This window comes from Nannizzia gypsea, genomic scaffold (assembly GCF_000150975.2).
Source record: "Nannizzia gypsea CBS 118893 supercont1.1 genomic scaffold, whole genome shotgun sequence".
NCBI lineage: Eukaryota > Fungi > Ascomycota > Eurotiomycetes > Onygenales > Arthrodermataceae > Nannizzia > Nannizzia gypsea.
Window position 1 is genome coordinate 4,463,764 of NW_003345201.1, and position 15,686 is coordinate 4,479,449.

The following is a 15,686-nucleotide window of genomic DNA, read 5'->3' on the forward strand; positions in this document are numbered from 1 at the left end:
TCAGGATTGAAGCCAGGCTTTACTTTGCCAAATCTCACAAATCCCCCATCATCGATGACTTTGACATGATATACACTGCTATCTCGCCGTTTTGGAAACTGAGCGGTAAACAGGTGATTGAAACCATGGACCGCGCTCAAAGCACTGCAGACAGCGAGCTTTGGCTCTGCAATTTTCATGGCTCCATAACTAAGACTCAGTGTCATCATCCCAGTCGCTCCTTTGACAGACATATCCAGCTTCTGTTTGATACCTTACTGAAAGACATACCAGGAACCATCCCAGATGTCAAGTTTCTCGTCAACCACTTGGACGAGCCGAGAGTCGTACTCCCTCATAATAGCCAGGACACGGATAGTACCAAATTCAATCTGACCAATCTCTCCAGACAGCCAGCTTGGGAGCCGGTCACCAAGCATTGCGGTTCTAAGAAGGGCCATTCTAGCAATCCAGTGGAGATATATTCATATGGTCTTCCTTTCGTCATCAATCGAACAGAAGATATGGATCTGTGCACTCACCCTGAATACGCCACCATGAATGGCCTCTTCATGAGTCCTACCTCCCTCCGCCTGTTCGAGGGCCTGGTACCCATCTTATCAACCGGCTCACCTCTCGCCATGGGAGACATCCTATACCCTAGTCCCGCCTACATTGAATCTGAGTTCCAATACGATAGCACAAAGGACGTCGCATGGCTTAAGAAACGCAACAATCTCTACTGGGCTGGTTCTACGACTGGCGCCTTTGCTCAAACAAGCTCCTGGAAACACTACCACCGCCAAAGATTCGTTGCTCTTGCACAGAACCTGGAAACACGCAAGCATGGCTATATCCACAAGACCGAAGGTGTACTCAGCAGCGTCAGGTCATACTTCCTTAATGCCAGGCTATACGACGTTGCCTTCACCAAGATATTTCAATGCGAGACCAAATACTGCAGAGAACAAAGGGCTTACTTCCCTTCCAAACCGTGGGCAGACAAGGACAAAGCATTCAAGTCTCGACTGGTCTTTGATATAGACGGTAACGCCATCAGTGGGCGTTATTACAAGTTACTTGCATCGAACTCAGCGCCCCTCAAACAGACTTTATTGCGGGAATGGCATGATGACCGGCTGGTGCCGTGGGTGCATTATATACCCGTTAGCCAGAGCATGGATGAACTGCCTGAGATGGTTTCTTATCTTACTTCAACGGTGTCTGGACGTGAACGTGCGCGGGAGATTGCTAACCAGGGCCGAGAGTGGTTTTCACTGGCGTTCAGGCAGGTTGACATGACTATATATATATACCGGTTGCTGTTGGAGTTGGCAAGGCTGCAAGATTCTGAACGACAGCCATCTTAGGCATACTTTCTATTTATTGTCGGTAAAGGTTTAATGTTCTGTTTGCGGCCTTAGGAGGGCCTAGGGGGTTATTACCGTTGCGCCTCCGTATTCCACTTGTGTGGCTTGTGTATGTCTAAGTTATTATACCTAGAAAAAGAAGCTACCTAATAAATATCTTCTATAATGGAAAAATTGAGGCCCGAGATTTTCGTTTTGAGATTCAACCTCAACTCACTTCCCAGGCCGCAAGAGGAGAACGCAATGTCAAACATTTGTTACCATGGTGAGAATATTGCCTTCTTTTTCTCTAGGCCAGCTCCTTAAAGTTCAAAAGGGAACATATACCATTGCCAAACAACTCCAAGAGACCGTTTGGCTCGCCAAGTAAGGAGTATTCATGCATATCCTTCATCGGTTCCGATTCAACGGCTGAGCTAACTGACAGATTGAGCCAGGAATCAAGACCAGCAACCTGTGATCGTTAAAAGCGCCAACCACTTTCGTATTGAAAATGAACGAGATGTTCTAAAGCGCTTTCAATCTCGAACCCCTTTCCTGCGCCCTCTGGTAGATGAGATCTCAGAGCCGTCAGAACCGCCTACAATTGTTTTGAAGCATTTAGATGACAATCTCCTCGACGTTGCGGCTTTGAAAACCCCCCTGAGAAGCCAGGAGGTGAAGTACGTTGCTAAGGGGATCCTTGAGGCGTTAAAAGTGCTTCATGAGGAAGGTTTTGTCCACACCGGTAACTTCCCACTCTTCTTAAATAGATCCCGCATACTTTATAAGGATATTAGTTAACAGTAATTTACAGATATCAAACCAGACAATGTTTTCGTCAACTACAAATCTAAGGACAACATCACAGATAGTGATGAAGATATACGCTTCACAGATGTACAATTGGGAGACTGCGGGAACACTGTTCCAGCCGATTCAAATTATGCAAAGGATTGTGATATGATTGGTGCACCGATATGGCGAAGCCCTGAAGCCCAGTTGCAGATAGGATGGGGGATGCCGACTGATATATGGTCATTTGGGGCAATTGTATGCTTTGCACAAAATATCTATTACTCTCTTAAATGACGGGCACTGACCACTGACTGGGTATCATCTAGCTTATCACCCTCATCTATGGAGACAACTTCTTCATGTTTAAACCGGATGTTCCGGCGGACCATAATGAGTATGAATTGAGGATCCTTCGCCGTCAATGCCTGTTTTTTGGTCCGTTCCCAGAGTCATATCAAGAAATCGCCGATAAGGAGTCGTTGGCGATTTTGATGTATATCATGAGCAATATATCAGCTGCGGAGCGGAAGCCATTTGAGCGGATTTCGGAGCGAGAAATTTCAAAGGAAGATAAAATTTTTCTTCTTAAGATCATGAAGCTCGATCCAAGGGATAGACCTACAGCCAAGCAACTCCTGGAGGACAAATGGTTTAATCTTTGAAGCAATGAAAGTTTTGTTAGCCCGTATGTAACTATTTATTTATATTTTACTTGCAGGCCATGTCAATGAGAATACGGCAGCATAAATTTATACAATAGCTGTCGAAGACATCAACAGGCTAACAAAATTTGATGTTAAGTACTTTTAATACCGGCGAGTTTGGGGAGATTTAGTCTTACCCAACAAAAGAAGCCGTATCATCGTGGTCAGCAGCAAATCATATATTGGGTGGGAATACACACTTTTTCTTACTTCTAGTTCCCCGCGCAGACAGAGGAAGCTCAGTTACTGACGAATTTTTCTTAAGAGGAAACTTCATGAGTGCGGATGTTAGTGTTATAACCATGAGCATCCGGAAAATCTCGCAAATTAAGACATTGCTCCGCGGAGCCATATTCCTCTAGAGGTAGAGCTGCTGCGTCTGTCCTTTATCGGAAGATGATATTAATATCATTCCTGTTTGGATGCTGGAATGAAGGCTGTACGTGAGACGGGCCGCGAACGTTCTCTTGGGGTGATATGCTAATAGAATCAAGGTAGCAGCTAGAGTCATTGAGCATATGTAGCGATACCTGGCTCCCACAGTTATATAGTGTATAACCAGCCAACATTTGTAACAATATTACGTTTCAAGAACGTTTTGCTGCAGCCCTTCGCCTCCAGCACGAGCTGGTTCTCATCTACAAACTCTTGAGGCAGTCCATCCAAGCTCTCCGGTGTGATTGCGGGCACAGATTTCGCCCACTTTGGCCCAGCTACCGGTGTATATGGGGGATACGGGTCGCTGTTACTTTCTCGAATTATATGCTGGTGGTTACGCCTCATACCCAAGCTCAGCCGCCAGTTGAATGCGGTAACAAGCTCTTCCACCAGAGACGCCACAATGGCATACCGCACAGGGTCCGGATCTCGAGGATCCTCAATTGCGTGCAATTCCCACCCCCTGTACCAGAAGTATTCTGTCTCTCGGCCCATTGGAGCATATTCGCCGGAAGCCATTGATTCGTAGAGTCGGTAAAGGGAGCGTATAGGCGTATCTCGCATACACCAGATAGGTATACTTGTGTATAGATTGAAGTGCCGTCGCCTCTCAAACATAAGAGTTTCGTTTCCAAGCATTTCCTTTACTGATATCTGCTCCGGCAGGGGGAATCGCCATGATGGCCAAGGGATGAAGAGACGGAGAAGCGCGAGATAGGGGTGCTTGTGGAATCGTCTAAGGCTATAGATACTGCCTCGCAGCGCAAGAGGGCTCTGTAGTTGATAGTAAATGCGTCGGAAGAAGACTCTCACAGCCAGCCAGAAGGGAAGTGAGCGAAGTTTGGGCATCGTCAATGTCAGTGTTGCAGTCCATGGTTTGGAGCGATATCTGACCTGCAGTTGCAGAGGCGGAAGATAAGGTTGGGACTTGGCAGGGATAAAATGTTATTGGCTGCAAGAGATGTGTAATGCTGGATTAGTCATTCATCCCACTACTACCGCATCATATATTCATCCTTACTGCAACCAGAGATGGCAATCACAATATATATTGGTGGATGCGGCTGTTTGCTTTGGCGTCGAGCCTTACAATGCTTATACCCAAACTGGAATACATAGCTTTGGAAATGATAGGTAAAAATTAGCTCTGGAAAATCTCCTCGCCAAACTTTTCTCGGTAGGCTATGGCTATTATCTCCATGGTCATGTTGTCGGGCAAGACATCAAAGTTATTCACGTTTAGGGTACGGATATGCTCACGATTCAGTGGCCCATTCTGTTGCTCTCGCAAGTATCCCAGCATTGCGAGGCAGTCGCTCATGTCAAATTCGGTCTTCCGCCCCCGGTCTGCTGCATAGATCCTCCTGATCTTCCGTTCAAGTGCCCATTCTATAGGCGCAGCTAAGACAACGAGATAGTTTCCTTTGAATAACACAATATTCTGCTCCTCTGCCTTGCTAAAAAGATAGTTTCTCGTGTCCTTAGTAACAAATAAGCCTATGTCTTCATTGGCCCATTCGATGTTATAGTCAAGATCGCGGCTGACTTTGACGATTGCATCATGAAACGGCTTCTGGATATCAACGTCGGACGACCATTCAGGCTCCATCAGGTAGTCCAAGTCACCAGTAGCTGTCCGGTTGTGAAGCATCATCACAGCCAAGAATCCGCCCGCAGCAATTAGTCGAATAGGCGCAAAGGCAATAACCATCTCATTCTTGCCTATCTCCTCATCAAGCGCTCTAAGGCCTACCATTAAATGACCCACATGTTAGCTCTCCTAACCCCAAGCTACAGACTACCTTATGAAGATAATTCATCGATATAGATAGCTACCTTTTTCAGTCACCCTTCTCCAGGAATGTCTTGCCTTCTAACGAGGCCATTTTTCAGACATACACAGTAGCCACAGGCTGCTATACACGTTCAACTACTTCCGGCTTCTTCCCATTTGATTTCTGCTTCAAGCTCCCATTTCTGTCCAAAAATTCAAGCTGTCGGAGCCTAGAGGTTGAAGTTCATGCAGGATTGAGTAAATTCATGAGTTGGTTTTTGTATGTTTCAACAGCCAATGAGACACCTGCATTGCTAACTAATTTTAGCAACGAACCCGCGACCTAAACTTAGTTAAACTTCCAGCCAATGAACGTGAGCGTTCCAGAGTCGGTTTTTTGTGCCAGCTATGACGTAGATATGTTTACATATATATCAAGCGGAGTGCCCGGGAAGCCAGGTCAGGGAATTATTGTGATTATGGCCCCGAGAATGGGAAGCTATCAATTGAAATAACATCCCATAGAGCTTTATGATATATAACAGATAATATGCCGTCAGCCAAACACCCAGGGGCTTCGGACCTCGAGATCCTCAATGAGCCTGACTGGACGCGGACACATAGCCACCGTGTCGGAACTCGAGGTCGGGATGCCCGGTTTATGGGAGTGACGCACGGAGGGGACGAGCATTACGATGAGCTTGAGGAAGTAGATGAAAGGATCCAAGAGCTGCGCGAGAAGGTGGCCAGGGGAGAATTGGTCACCGTTCGTGACATTATGACCGACCAAAAGGTTTTGTAACGACACTCAGCTATATTTCGCACTAGCACCGAGGTTGATCTTACGAAAGTTCAATTGGGCTGATTCTAGACAGGATTTTCATTTAAACCGACCTGAGGTTCATCCTGAATACTGGCGATATGTTTTGCATACCACCGAGAGCTTTATCAAGTATGCACAACCGTGGCCCATAAACCAGAAGGCAAAGGCTGAGGAGGAGGGAAAGGTAGATGAACCGGGCAAAAAAGAGGAGGAGAAGAAGAAGGCGAAGCCTAAACCTACACCAGAGGAAGAGGCGCTTTTACAGTTCCTTCGACATGAACAACAGACCCGAACATCCATGCAAACAAACGATGGTAAAGGGAACTGTCCGATTCGCGATGATAACCTGCCAGAGAAAATTGACGAAGCGGATCAGTTTTCTCCTGATAATTGGATTCCTCGTAGCGACCAGTTGATACGTCTGACAGGCAAACATCCGATGAACGCAGAATCTGACTTAACTGCTCTTTTTGAGGCTGGAATTATTACTCCTTCACCAGTTCATTATGTCCGGAATCACGGTGCTGTTCCACATCTATTATGGGAAAACCATGAACTGGAGGTAATTGCTGACCAACATTTAACTTATTCAATGGACGACCTAAAGCAGTCCTTCGACAGTATTAACATACCCGTCTTTTTGGCCTGTGACGGAAGCCGCCGAAAGGAACTAAATATGATCAAAAGAACTCGAGCGTTCAATTTCACAGGTGCTTCTGCGAGCTGCTCCTACTGGAAGGGAGTTCTTCTCCGTGACGTTCTCTTGAGGGCAGGAGTGGAAAGTCTTTTGAAGAAAAGCCCCAACAAAAGATTATGGGTCAACTATGAGGGGGCGGATGAGCTTAGTGAAGGCAAGTATGCCACCTGTGTCCCGCTCGAATATGCCATGGATCCTATCAATGATGTGATGCTTGCGTACGAAATGAACGATCATCCAATCCCGCCTGACCATGGATACCCCCTGCGACTAATACTCCCCGGCTGGGTGGGAGCACGATCTATCAAGTGGCTCGCCAAGATATGGGTGACAGAGAATGAGAATGACAGTCACTATCATATCTACGACAACAGGCAACTCCCAAGTTTTATAACAGATACTGAATCTGAGATTGCACAGTTGATGTATCATCATCCTAGCACTATCTGCAACGAACAGATGTTGAATTCCATCATAGTAAAACCGGCTCAGGGGGAAAAGATTGACCTGGTTGATGTCAAGAAGGGAACTATGTATAGGGTTGCGGGATTTGCCTATAGTGGAAGCGGAGATGAAATTGATAAGGTAGAGATCAGTCTAGACGGTGGAAAGACCTGGCTTTACTGTTCTCGCAGAGTGAGTTTCATCTTATCTTCCATGACCGCGATTCCTGGAAACTAATAGTCATAAACCATATAGTACCCTGACAAGCCAATTCGGCACGGCAAAAAGTTCTGGACCTGGTTGCACTGGCATGTCGACTTAGACTTAACTAAGCTCATCCGTGCACAAAGCATTCTAGTTCGGGCGTTTGACTCACACAAAAACACACAGCCCCGAGAGCCAGTGTGGAATATTGCAGGGTGAGCAAAAGAACATGTCCCTCTTGAGTGCTTCATAGCCGTACTCATCATATTTATTAACCGCCTTGTAGAATGATGAACAACTGTTGGTACGAAGTAAAGCCCGAGGTTTTTGATAGTCCAGAGGATGAGGAAGCATATCTACTATTCCGCCACCCTGTTGACGCAGGTAGTGGGACGAATGGTTGGAGGAAACCGTCCACAGAGGAGCAGATGGAAGAGATCAAACGTAATGCCAGCTCCCCTGAGAAGCAGTTCACTCGACAAGAGATTGAAAAGCACCATACCGAAAATGACTGCTGGATCGTTGTAAATGGCAACGTATATGATGCAACGAAAGTCCTTAGCTGGCACCCAGGAGGTAAGGGGGCTATCATGGCGCATGCTGGGGCTGTGCACTGGGATACCACTGAGGAATTCAGCAGTATACATGACGATTACGCCCAAACTAAGCTCAAAGGTATTTCCCTTTTCCATGTTCGAAGCATATATATCTTTAGACCCCATATCTAATGGCGTATAGAGTGTATCCTAGGTAAGGTCACGCAAAAAGCCATGGATCACATGAAGAAAGATGCGGAACAGAAGAAAAAGGAACGGGAAAAGTTGAAGGATAGGGACTCCAAGGTTGCCCTAGATAATCACAGGTATGCTACCCTATTCACACCCCTACGTTAGGGTGCTTTATATTGATAACCGATCCTTTAGATGGGTTCAAGCAAAACTCGTTGTCAAGAAACCCCTCTCTACAGATACAAGGCGGTACACGTTTAAGCTCCCCCCTGAAGCGAAAGAGCTCGGCTTAAAAACTGGCCAGCATGTCCAAGTCGGATTTCATTTCAAGGACAGCCTTGTTGTTCGCCCCTATACCCCCGTCCGCCCTATCTCAAACGAGGATTATGATGGGACGTTTGATCTTGTCGTAAAGACATACTTCCCAAACAAAGACCAGCCAGGCGGCACAATGAGCAATATCCTTGACTGTCTTCGTGACGGTGAAGAAATTGAAGTTAAAGGCCCGTCGGGCGAGATAAATTACCACGGCAACGGTTGTTTCAGTGTCGATGGCAAGGAGTATAATTTCGACAAAGTCTCCCTCATATTGGGCGGATCCGGAGTCACTCCCGGCTACCAGGTCATTGCAAAGATCTTAAGAAATGGCAATGATAAAACAAAAATTAGGGTTATCGATGGAAACAAGACAGAAGGTGATATCCTGCTGCGAGAAGACCTGGATGAGTTCGCTGAGAAACATGGAGATCGATTTGAGATTGTGCATGTCCTTTCTGCCCCCAGCAATGACTGGAAGGGACTAAAAGGTCACATCAACGACGATATCATCAGGAAACATTCGTTTGAACCGGGTGAGAAGAACGTTGCTCTGCTTTGTGGTCCACCAGCGATGATCCAGAAAGCCGTGTTGCCTGCTTTGACAAAATGGGGGTATAAGGAAGATGAGAATCTGTTCGGATTCTAGAGCTGTCGCTAGTTAACTGGTTACTCTGTACGTACTGTGGCTCTGAATCGTGAGCATGGGTGTCCAACTGTCGTTCAAGCGAAGCGGTAATATATATTTCTCAATTTCGGGCTTATCAACGATCGAGAAGAGGTTGGATTATGGTTACGTTGATCAATAACTAACTAGTTAATGAAATCTCAAATGTTTATCCTTACCAGTTCTAGCTTGTCACACTAACCTAAATAAGTAACTAGGTGCCTAAACCAGGTCACGTGTTGCCCATCTCCCCCTAATAGCGATCAACCGGAGCGAAAGGAAACATCACCAACCAGTAAGTTAACTAGTTGGCTCACTGCATTTTTGGATGCCGGCGAGGTGTGCGACTCTGCTGTAATTGCAATCTGGCTAAACCTAGTTATCGTATACCTTGCATAAGGGTGGCTTCATCATCACGATCTATGCGGCTGACACGACCACTATGAGGTTGCCCAAGTACTTCTACAGAAGGGCGCGCCGGCTTCCCCTGGCTACGGCCTTAGTGGCCATTCTATGGAGCTTCGCTGAAGTCCTCTGGGTCCAGCGGGCTCTTATCCATCAATTCAATTCTGAGCCTGGTGCTCTGGGAGACGAGAAGATATACATCACCGGGATACACTGGAACAACGGAAAAATCTTGCGGGAAGCATGGATACCAGCCCTTGTTGAGTTGGTTCAAGCTATTGGTCGAGATAACGTCTTTGTGAGCCTTCATGAAAGCGGCAGCTGGGATGACTCGAAGGGCCAATTACGTTACCTGGATAAAGTGCTTGCCCAACATAATATCCCGAGGAGAATTCTGCTCAATGACACAACGCATCTCGACGAAATCAGCAAGCCCCCTGCTAGCTCAGGATGGATTAAAACGCCAGCTGGCCAGACCGAGCTACGTCGCATACCGTACCTTGCCAACCTGCGCAACTCAGTCATGGAACCACTGTATGAGATGAAGGAAGCTGGCATTGTTTTCGACAAAGTTTTATTCTTAAACGATGTCGTGTTTAACGTGAGAATTTCTACCCTTTCGTGCTCTCTATTTTATTTACTAATGTACTCTATAGACTTTGGATGTCCGTAGACTGCTATCAACTAGAGGAGGCAAATATGCGGCAGCATGTTCGCTTGATTTCTCAAAACCCCCAAACTTCTATGACACCTTTGCTCTCCGAGACTCCGAAGGGCGCGATCAACTCATGCAGACTTGGCCGTACTTTAGATCCCGGTTATCCCGACGGGCGATAAAGTACAGCCAACCTATCCCCGTCAAGAGCTGTTGGAATGGAGCAGGTCAGTTATTGATTAATTATCACAAGCAAGCAAAGGCTGTATGGAATCTAAGCTAACACTGCGGTAAATCAGTCGTGATGGATTCTTCTCCATTTTACCAGGATCCTCCGTTGAAATTCAGAGGTATTTCTGATGGCCTTGCAAAGTCACACCTTGAAGGGTCGGAATGCTGTCTGATTCATGCAGATAACCCCTTGTCACACAACAAGGGTGTGTGGCTGAACCCAAATGTGCGAGTGGGATATAATACCCCTGCCTACGCAGCAGTTAATCCCAAAAAGACGTCATGGCTATCAACCCTATCTATAGTTGAAGGTCTATGGAAAAACCGGTTCTTGCGGTGGTTCACCACTCCATGGTTTACGGAACATACAGTTCGAAGACGACTATCCCAATACCGAAAAGAAGGCCCAAAAAACACGGAGGCTGGTTCCTTCTGCCTTATAAACGAAATGCAGGTGCTTGTGGCCAATGGATGGGCTCATCGATAGCACCACGATCACTGAAACTGTAACAATATGCATCCAGGGAGAAGGAGGCTTCTTTTTTACAACGATATTTCGAGGAGTATTTACACCCTAGCATCGTGGGCAACGCTTTAGCCCATTAATGGGGATCAGGAACGGAGAAAAGGGGGCTTTTCTTTGAATTACATGCCGAAGTAGAGGTTCGGAGAAGAGGCCATATCAGTCATGATTTCTATGTGTCAGCATTTCAAGGAGCATTTTTTTGGTATAAGTTTGTGTATTCCACCTGTCGGACCCAGGTATTAACCGTTACCTTTACCCCTTAATTTTGAGCTAGCATGCTAGGTATCATCAATGTATTATAATAGTTACGGGAACTGCTCCCTGATTTCCAAGTAAGATACAAAATACCAGTTATTCGTTCTGTTTGGATTTGATTTTTCGTTATCCATTTCAAGTAGTCGCTAGGCTTGAAAGATTCAGTAGTCATCTAGAACATTCCTAGTATCCTCCACCGAATTCATCATAGCCCACCTAGAAATTACTCTCTAAATATCCCACTTCCTCAATTTGTCGAAGATTTGGAAAGCAGCTTGGACGAAGCTACTCAGCAATCCTCACATCAAAGGCCCCAGTGATGATCCTGATGTCGTTGAAGAGATCTGGTAGTAAGGTTATGTATGAAACCCTCGAGATTGGATTCCATGCGAAGACCAAGCCAATGCAGTTTGAATCATAATCGAAAACCAGCGCACCTGAGTCCCCGGGATCTGAAAACAAGCATGATGACGGGCTAGTTATGGAGTACTCGAAAGTTGGTACCTCGGATATCCCACCTCTGCCGTCAGGTACGTTAAGATGCGCAGTCTTAAGCCCTGAGAGCGACCCCCGAGTGGTTTCTGTGGACCTTCCAAGCTTATAAGTTCTGTAGATGACAAAGGGCTGTAAAGGTGCAAAGTTGGTGCGACCTATCGTACCGTAGGTAGAGGGCTAAAAAAAAAAAAAAAAAAGGTCAGATTGCAAGGCTAAGCTTCGCTTCATAAAGGATAGTACGAATGCTATTGCTTAGCTCTGACTTTACACCCATAATTTCGCGGTGGAGGCTATTAGCAGTAGGATAGTAAATCGTGACACTGGGTGATTGCGTGAGGATTAGACCCCCAGCCCTCAGGTCCTGATCAACCCAGCCGTCAGGACGCTCCTCATCATTGTCTTCGCTGGAGCCCCTTGAAGAACGTAGCCTCCCATCATTCGATGGTCGAAACCACTGGGGCGCGTTGTCAATGTAGGCCACCAGGGATGCAAATGCTACAGTGGTTGAAGACAACATGGCTGTGCCCTCAACTGTATATGTTGGACCACAGGGGACAAAAAAGCCTAATACCCCAAGGAATCCTTGGGTAATGAGTGCGAGTCGTAGCTAATGGAATATTCCAACAGTATATGAAAAAGAAAAATAAAAAACAAGGAGCGTTCACACAGGCTATAAGCAGAAGAAACCAGGAAGGGATATAGACATTCTCTTTAGTGATGGAGCGATCTGTCGCTTGATAATGCGTGGGTGAAGAAGTCCGGGAGAGAGAGAACGAAAGAAATAAAAAGGAGATTAGAAATTATACTTGTAGAAAAATGTAATTAGAGTTCAAGCCAAGAGGTGACTCATAACTGAGAAATCTATTGAGAAAAATTTGAAGCGTTTGGATGGTTTGCCTTGTGTTTTGAGGTCTTAGAACTCGTCACTCACAACTAAAATTACTCTAGTTCTGGTGTACGAGACGCTCATCTAGTCAGTCAATGTTAGTTAATAGACATGAAGGATGTAAAATATAGGGAAACAAGATGCCAAACACGAGTATGCATCAACAACTCATGATCAATTGAGTAACAACTGAGGTTTATATCAAGTTGCGATTAAGCAAAGTCGTAAAGGTCGCTAGTGAGTCACGTGCGGGTTCATATGCATCCGCGGCCCACATTTGCGGCAACTGAACAAAGTTGATTGGACAACTCAGCGCGTGGCCAGTTGAACTCCGCGCTTGAACAGTCGATGACAACATACCTAGGTAACTACAAGAAAAACGGAACGCACCATTGTATTGTTAAATAGCTTGTATAGAGGCGTCTGAGCCCAACATATTATTAGGCTACTGCTTAAACATCACATATCATGGATAAAAATCACTTTAAACGAGAGTATCAGTGGGCTGAAAACATGATCAAAGGTTTGAGCGGGATAGAAAGCCACCGAATATCCTCACCAATACACTAGCATTTGTCCATTATATAACCGGTGATAGGAAAGATGGATATGTTGAGTGGTGTGCTTTTCTCCTCTCTAATGGTTGAAAACACCTCCAAGGTTTTCCCAGCCAGTTTGTGATGGTCCCCATCGTCCGCTCCAGGATTTGTGGTACATCGCATTGTCGGTCCCGAGTCCGAAGATATCCAGGCGGTTACTTGCCCAGGAGCATGTGGATGGGCCGCTGCTGAAAACACCGCCAAGGCCTTCCCATCCTCCCCATCGTGAGCCGTCCCACCATTTGTGATACATCTGGTTGTCAGTACCGGTACCGAAGATGTCTAGACGGTTTGGGCCCCAAGCAACGGCAGATGGAGGGCTGGTTAAAACACCTCCAAGGTTCTCCCATCCTAGCTGAGAGGGGCCCCAGGCTTGTCCATTCCACCATTTATGGAAAAGTCCGTTGTTTGTGCCAATACCAAAGATGTCAAGACGGTTTTCAGACCAAGCGACCGCGACAGGATAGCTGTTAAATACTCCACCAAGTGCCTCCCAGCCAGAAGTCGAAGGGCCCCATCTAGATCCATCCCACCATTTGTGATACATTTGGTTGTCTGTTCCAATTCCAAATAGGTCGATTCGGTTAGCTCCCCATGCTACAGCTGCAGGCTTGCTGACAAACACTCCGCCGAGATTCTCCCAGCCGGTCTGAGAAGGGCCCCAGGCTTGTCCATTCCACCATTTATGATAGCAAGCGTTGTCTGTTCCGAGCCCAAAGATGTCAAGGCGATTCTCTCCCCATGAAATGGCGGTTGGCTCACTGCTGAATACTCCGCCGAGGGCTTCGTATCCAGTCTGTGAAGGGCCCCAAGCTTGCCCATTCCAGTACTTATGATACATTTGGTTGTCCGTTCCGATTCCGAAAATGTCAATTCGATTCTCGCCCCAAGAGACAGAGGTTGGCTCGGCAGAGAAAACGCCGCCTAGGTATTCCCATCCCGTGGTGGATGGACCCCAACTTCCGTTCCACCATTTATGGTATAAACCATTGTTCGTCCCCAGGCCGAAGACGTCAATCCTCCCCGATGACCAAGAAATCGCTGAAGCAGCAATCTGGTTCAGTAGTGGGAGAGCGTTCTCCACGGCCTTGCCAATACGCATTTTGACGCTTTTTGTGTGGCTCGTATACCCTGTTTGTCGGATGGTTGGCAGTGATCTAAGATAGTGTTAGGACCTACTCCAAGGACATTGGCTCATTCAACGGTAATAGGAGGATAAAGGATGGACTTGCAGGTGTATAAAAGCAACCCTATCTGCTCTCAGAAACTTGGAGTTTGGAAAAGGGAGCACTTCAGCAGCGGGCACACATTGCAGTATTTAAGCCCCGCTGTGCTCCCTCGTTAGAGGGAGGACCGGCCTCGTTACCAATCCCAAGGCTACCTCACAAAATTTCAGCTATCTTTCCTGAGATGAGACTCTAACGGGGGTACTCCCTGTGCTGCCCAACGGATTCCAACGGATGCCTGAGGAGCTTTTAGATTTGGCGTCTAAGACAATTGATTCATGTCTCTTACCGTCTTCCTGCAGTCGATTACCATTTACCTTGAGTTTTATCGCTTAATATCCCCAAAAAGAGTGATTGCTGCCGGTTCGATGTAGCTGAAGATAGGTTACTCAGTATTACTGATGCATAGAAAGCATGTAGCGAGGGTATAGACGCAACCTAGATACATCCAAATGGGCTGCATCTAGATCTTTGATATCCACTTTTGTCCTGCTGTATTGTCCGCGGAAAAATGCATTCGCTTTGGAAAACTAGCCCAATCGAATGTTATTTTGCATATCCTGAATAACAGCTATAGACACACTAGTTAGCAACTCACTCACTGGAGAATAACCTACCCATGCACCAGGAACGCAATAAGTTTGCAATACCCAGAAGAAGTAGGTTTGCGGTCGAATCTTAAGTATGTGACCTTTGGTCTTACCATTACCTCAATTAGTATTATAGTCTGCAGCTGAAAAAGTACTGGTATGACAACAGAAATCCAGCTTGAGCTTTCGATTTGGGCCAGGGCACCCAGTACCAGAAGAACATGTTTAGCTTCGGGTAGCCCTTACTCGCTTGGTGATTGGTAAAGGAGAAAGGCATCACAGCCACAATGTCATGATCTACGGATACCACGTTCATAGCCGCAGCTACTACTTACAGATTCCTATATGCCAGCAATAGGCTTGTCATACCGTAGAAGTACCACCTTTTCGTCCTATTCCCCCGCTATTGCAATTACGGCCAACCGAATGTGATGCTTTCATTCCTTAGCGAAAGGCATCAAACCGGAGATGCTTCTACCCCCATACTCAGTGACAGGCTCCTAAAAACAGGGTTGAGGGGTAACATATTACTTGCAATGAGCACTGTCTAGAGTAAAAGGTAATTTGATACCCTGGACTCAAAAGCCTGAGTTTAATTGAAAGTAGGTGCATATATTCCCCAGGGGCTGGAAGCATAAAGTGTTTTTAAGTAACGCAAATCAGCCGTTAAGTACAGGGATGTGAATGGATGTACTTCTTATAGCCAGGGCTGAAATCAATCACAACTCTAGTTACCTGATAGCCCCTCCTTTCATGTAACGATTTGTACTTGCGCCCTCCCAGGAGGAGTCACAGCATCACACGGTTCAGAATTAAACACAGGATGCATCAGCTGCCGTGGGACCTTTGGCTGTCAGCTGAAGTCATCATTCCCAAGGACCCTAGATGTGAAAAGAGG

The 15,686-nt window shown here is 46.3% G+C and overlaps 8 protein-coding genes across 8 annotated transcripts in view; 4 read left to right on the forward strand and 4 right to left on the reverse strand.

The window, feature by feature from the left end:
* MGYG_01633 (hypothetical protein) overlaps positions 1 to 1,111 on the forward strand; it is a gene marked incomplete at both ends in the record, with an annotated part of 2,550 nt that extends 1,439 nt beyond the window's left edge. The window contains 2 exons of the mRNA XM_003177513.1: positions 17 to 1,038; positions 1,089 to 1,111. Of these exons, the coding sequence (XP_003177561.1) occupies positions 17 to 1,038; positions 1,089 to 1,111 (1,045 nt within the window). The remainder of the gene's footprint in view (positions 1 to 16; positions 1,039 to 1,088) is intronic.
* A 500-nt stretch (positions 1,112 to 1,611) lies between these two features.
* MGYG_01634 (serine/threonine protein kinase) lies at positions 1,612 to 2,788 on the forward strand (the record flags this gene model as incomplete). Its single annotated transcript, XM_003177514.1, has 4 exons — positions 1,612 to 1,715; positions 1,787 to 2,076; positions 2,146 to 2,381; positions 2,453 to 2,788. 4 exons carry the CDS (start codon positions 1,612 to 1,614, stop codon positions 2,786 to 2,788), a joined length of 966 nt encoding a protein of 321 aa, XP_003177562.1.
* A 585-nt stretch (positions 2,789 to 3,373) lies between these two features.
* Positions 3,374 to 4,117, reverse strand: MGYG_01635 (hypothetical protein; the record flags this gene model as incomplete). Its single annotated transcript, XM_003177515.1, has 1 exon — positions 3,374 to 4,117. One exon carries the CDS (start codon positions 4,115 to 4,117, stop codon positions 3,374 to 3,376), a length of 744 nt encoding a protein of 247 aa, XP_003177563.1.
* A 292-nt stretch (positions 4,118 to 4,409) lies between these two features.
* On the reverse strand, positions 4,410 to 5,024 carry MGYG_01636 (hypothetical protein; the record flags this gene model as incomplete). Its single annotated transcript, XM_003177516.1, has 1 exon — positions 4,410 to 5,024. The coding sequence occupies one exon, from the start codon at positions 5,022 to 5,024 to the stop codon at positions 4,410 to 4,412; it is 615 nt and encodes a 204-aa protein (XP_003177564.1).
* A 568-nt stretch (positions 5,025 to 5,592) lies between these two features.
* Positions 5,593 to 8,902, forward strand: MGYG_01637 (nitrate reductase; the record flags this gene model as incomplete). Its single annotated transcript, XM_003177517.1, has 6 exons — positions 5,593 to 5,835; positions 5,918 to 7,198; positions 7,262 to 7,425; positions 7,497 to 7,885; positions 7,949 to 8,072; positions 8,134 to 8,902. 6 exons carry the CDS (start codon positions 5,593 to 5,595, stop codon positions 8,900 to 8,902), a joined length of 2,970 nt encoding a protein of 989 aa, XP_003177565.1.
* Positions 8,903 to 9,362: 460 nt separating this feature from the next.
* MGYG_01638 (hypothetical protein) lies at positions 9,363 to 10,698 on the forward strand (the record flags this gene model as incomplete). The annotated part of the gene is made up of 3 exons (XM_003177518.1): positions 9,363 to 9,926; positions 9,982 to 10,207; positions 10,280 to 10,698. The coding sequence occupies 3 exons, from the start codon at positions 9,363 to 9,365 to the stop codon at positions 10,696 to 10,698; spliced, it is 1,209 nt and encodes a 402-aa protein (XP_003177566.1).
* Positions 10,699 to 11,277: 579 nt separating this feature from the next.
* Positions 11,278 to 12,004, reverse strand: MGYG_01639 (hypothetical protein; the record flags this gene model as incomplete). The annotated part of the gene is made up of 2 exons (XM_003177519.1): positions 11,278 to 11,642; positions 11,728 to 12,004. The coding sequence occupies 2 exons, from the start codon at positions 12,002 to 12,004 to the stop codon at positions 11,278 to 11,280; spliced, it is 642 nt and encodes a 213-aa protein (XP_003177567.1).
* A 1,005-nt stretch (positions 12,005 to 13,009) lies between these two features.
* Positions 13,010 to 14,074, reverse strand: MGYG_01640 (carbohydrate-binding protein; the record flags this gene model as incomplete). The annotated part of the gene is made up of 1 exon (XM_003177520.1): positions 13,010 to 14,074. The coding sequence occupies one exon, from the start codon at positions 14,072 to 14,074 to the stop codon at positions 13,010 to 13,012; it is 1,065 nt and encodes a 354-aa protein (XP_003177568.1).
* Between the last annotated feature and the right edge of the window lie 1,612 nt (positions 14,075 to 15,686).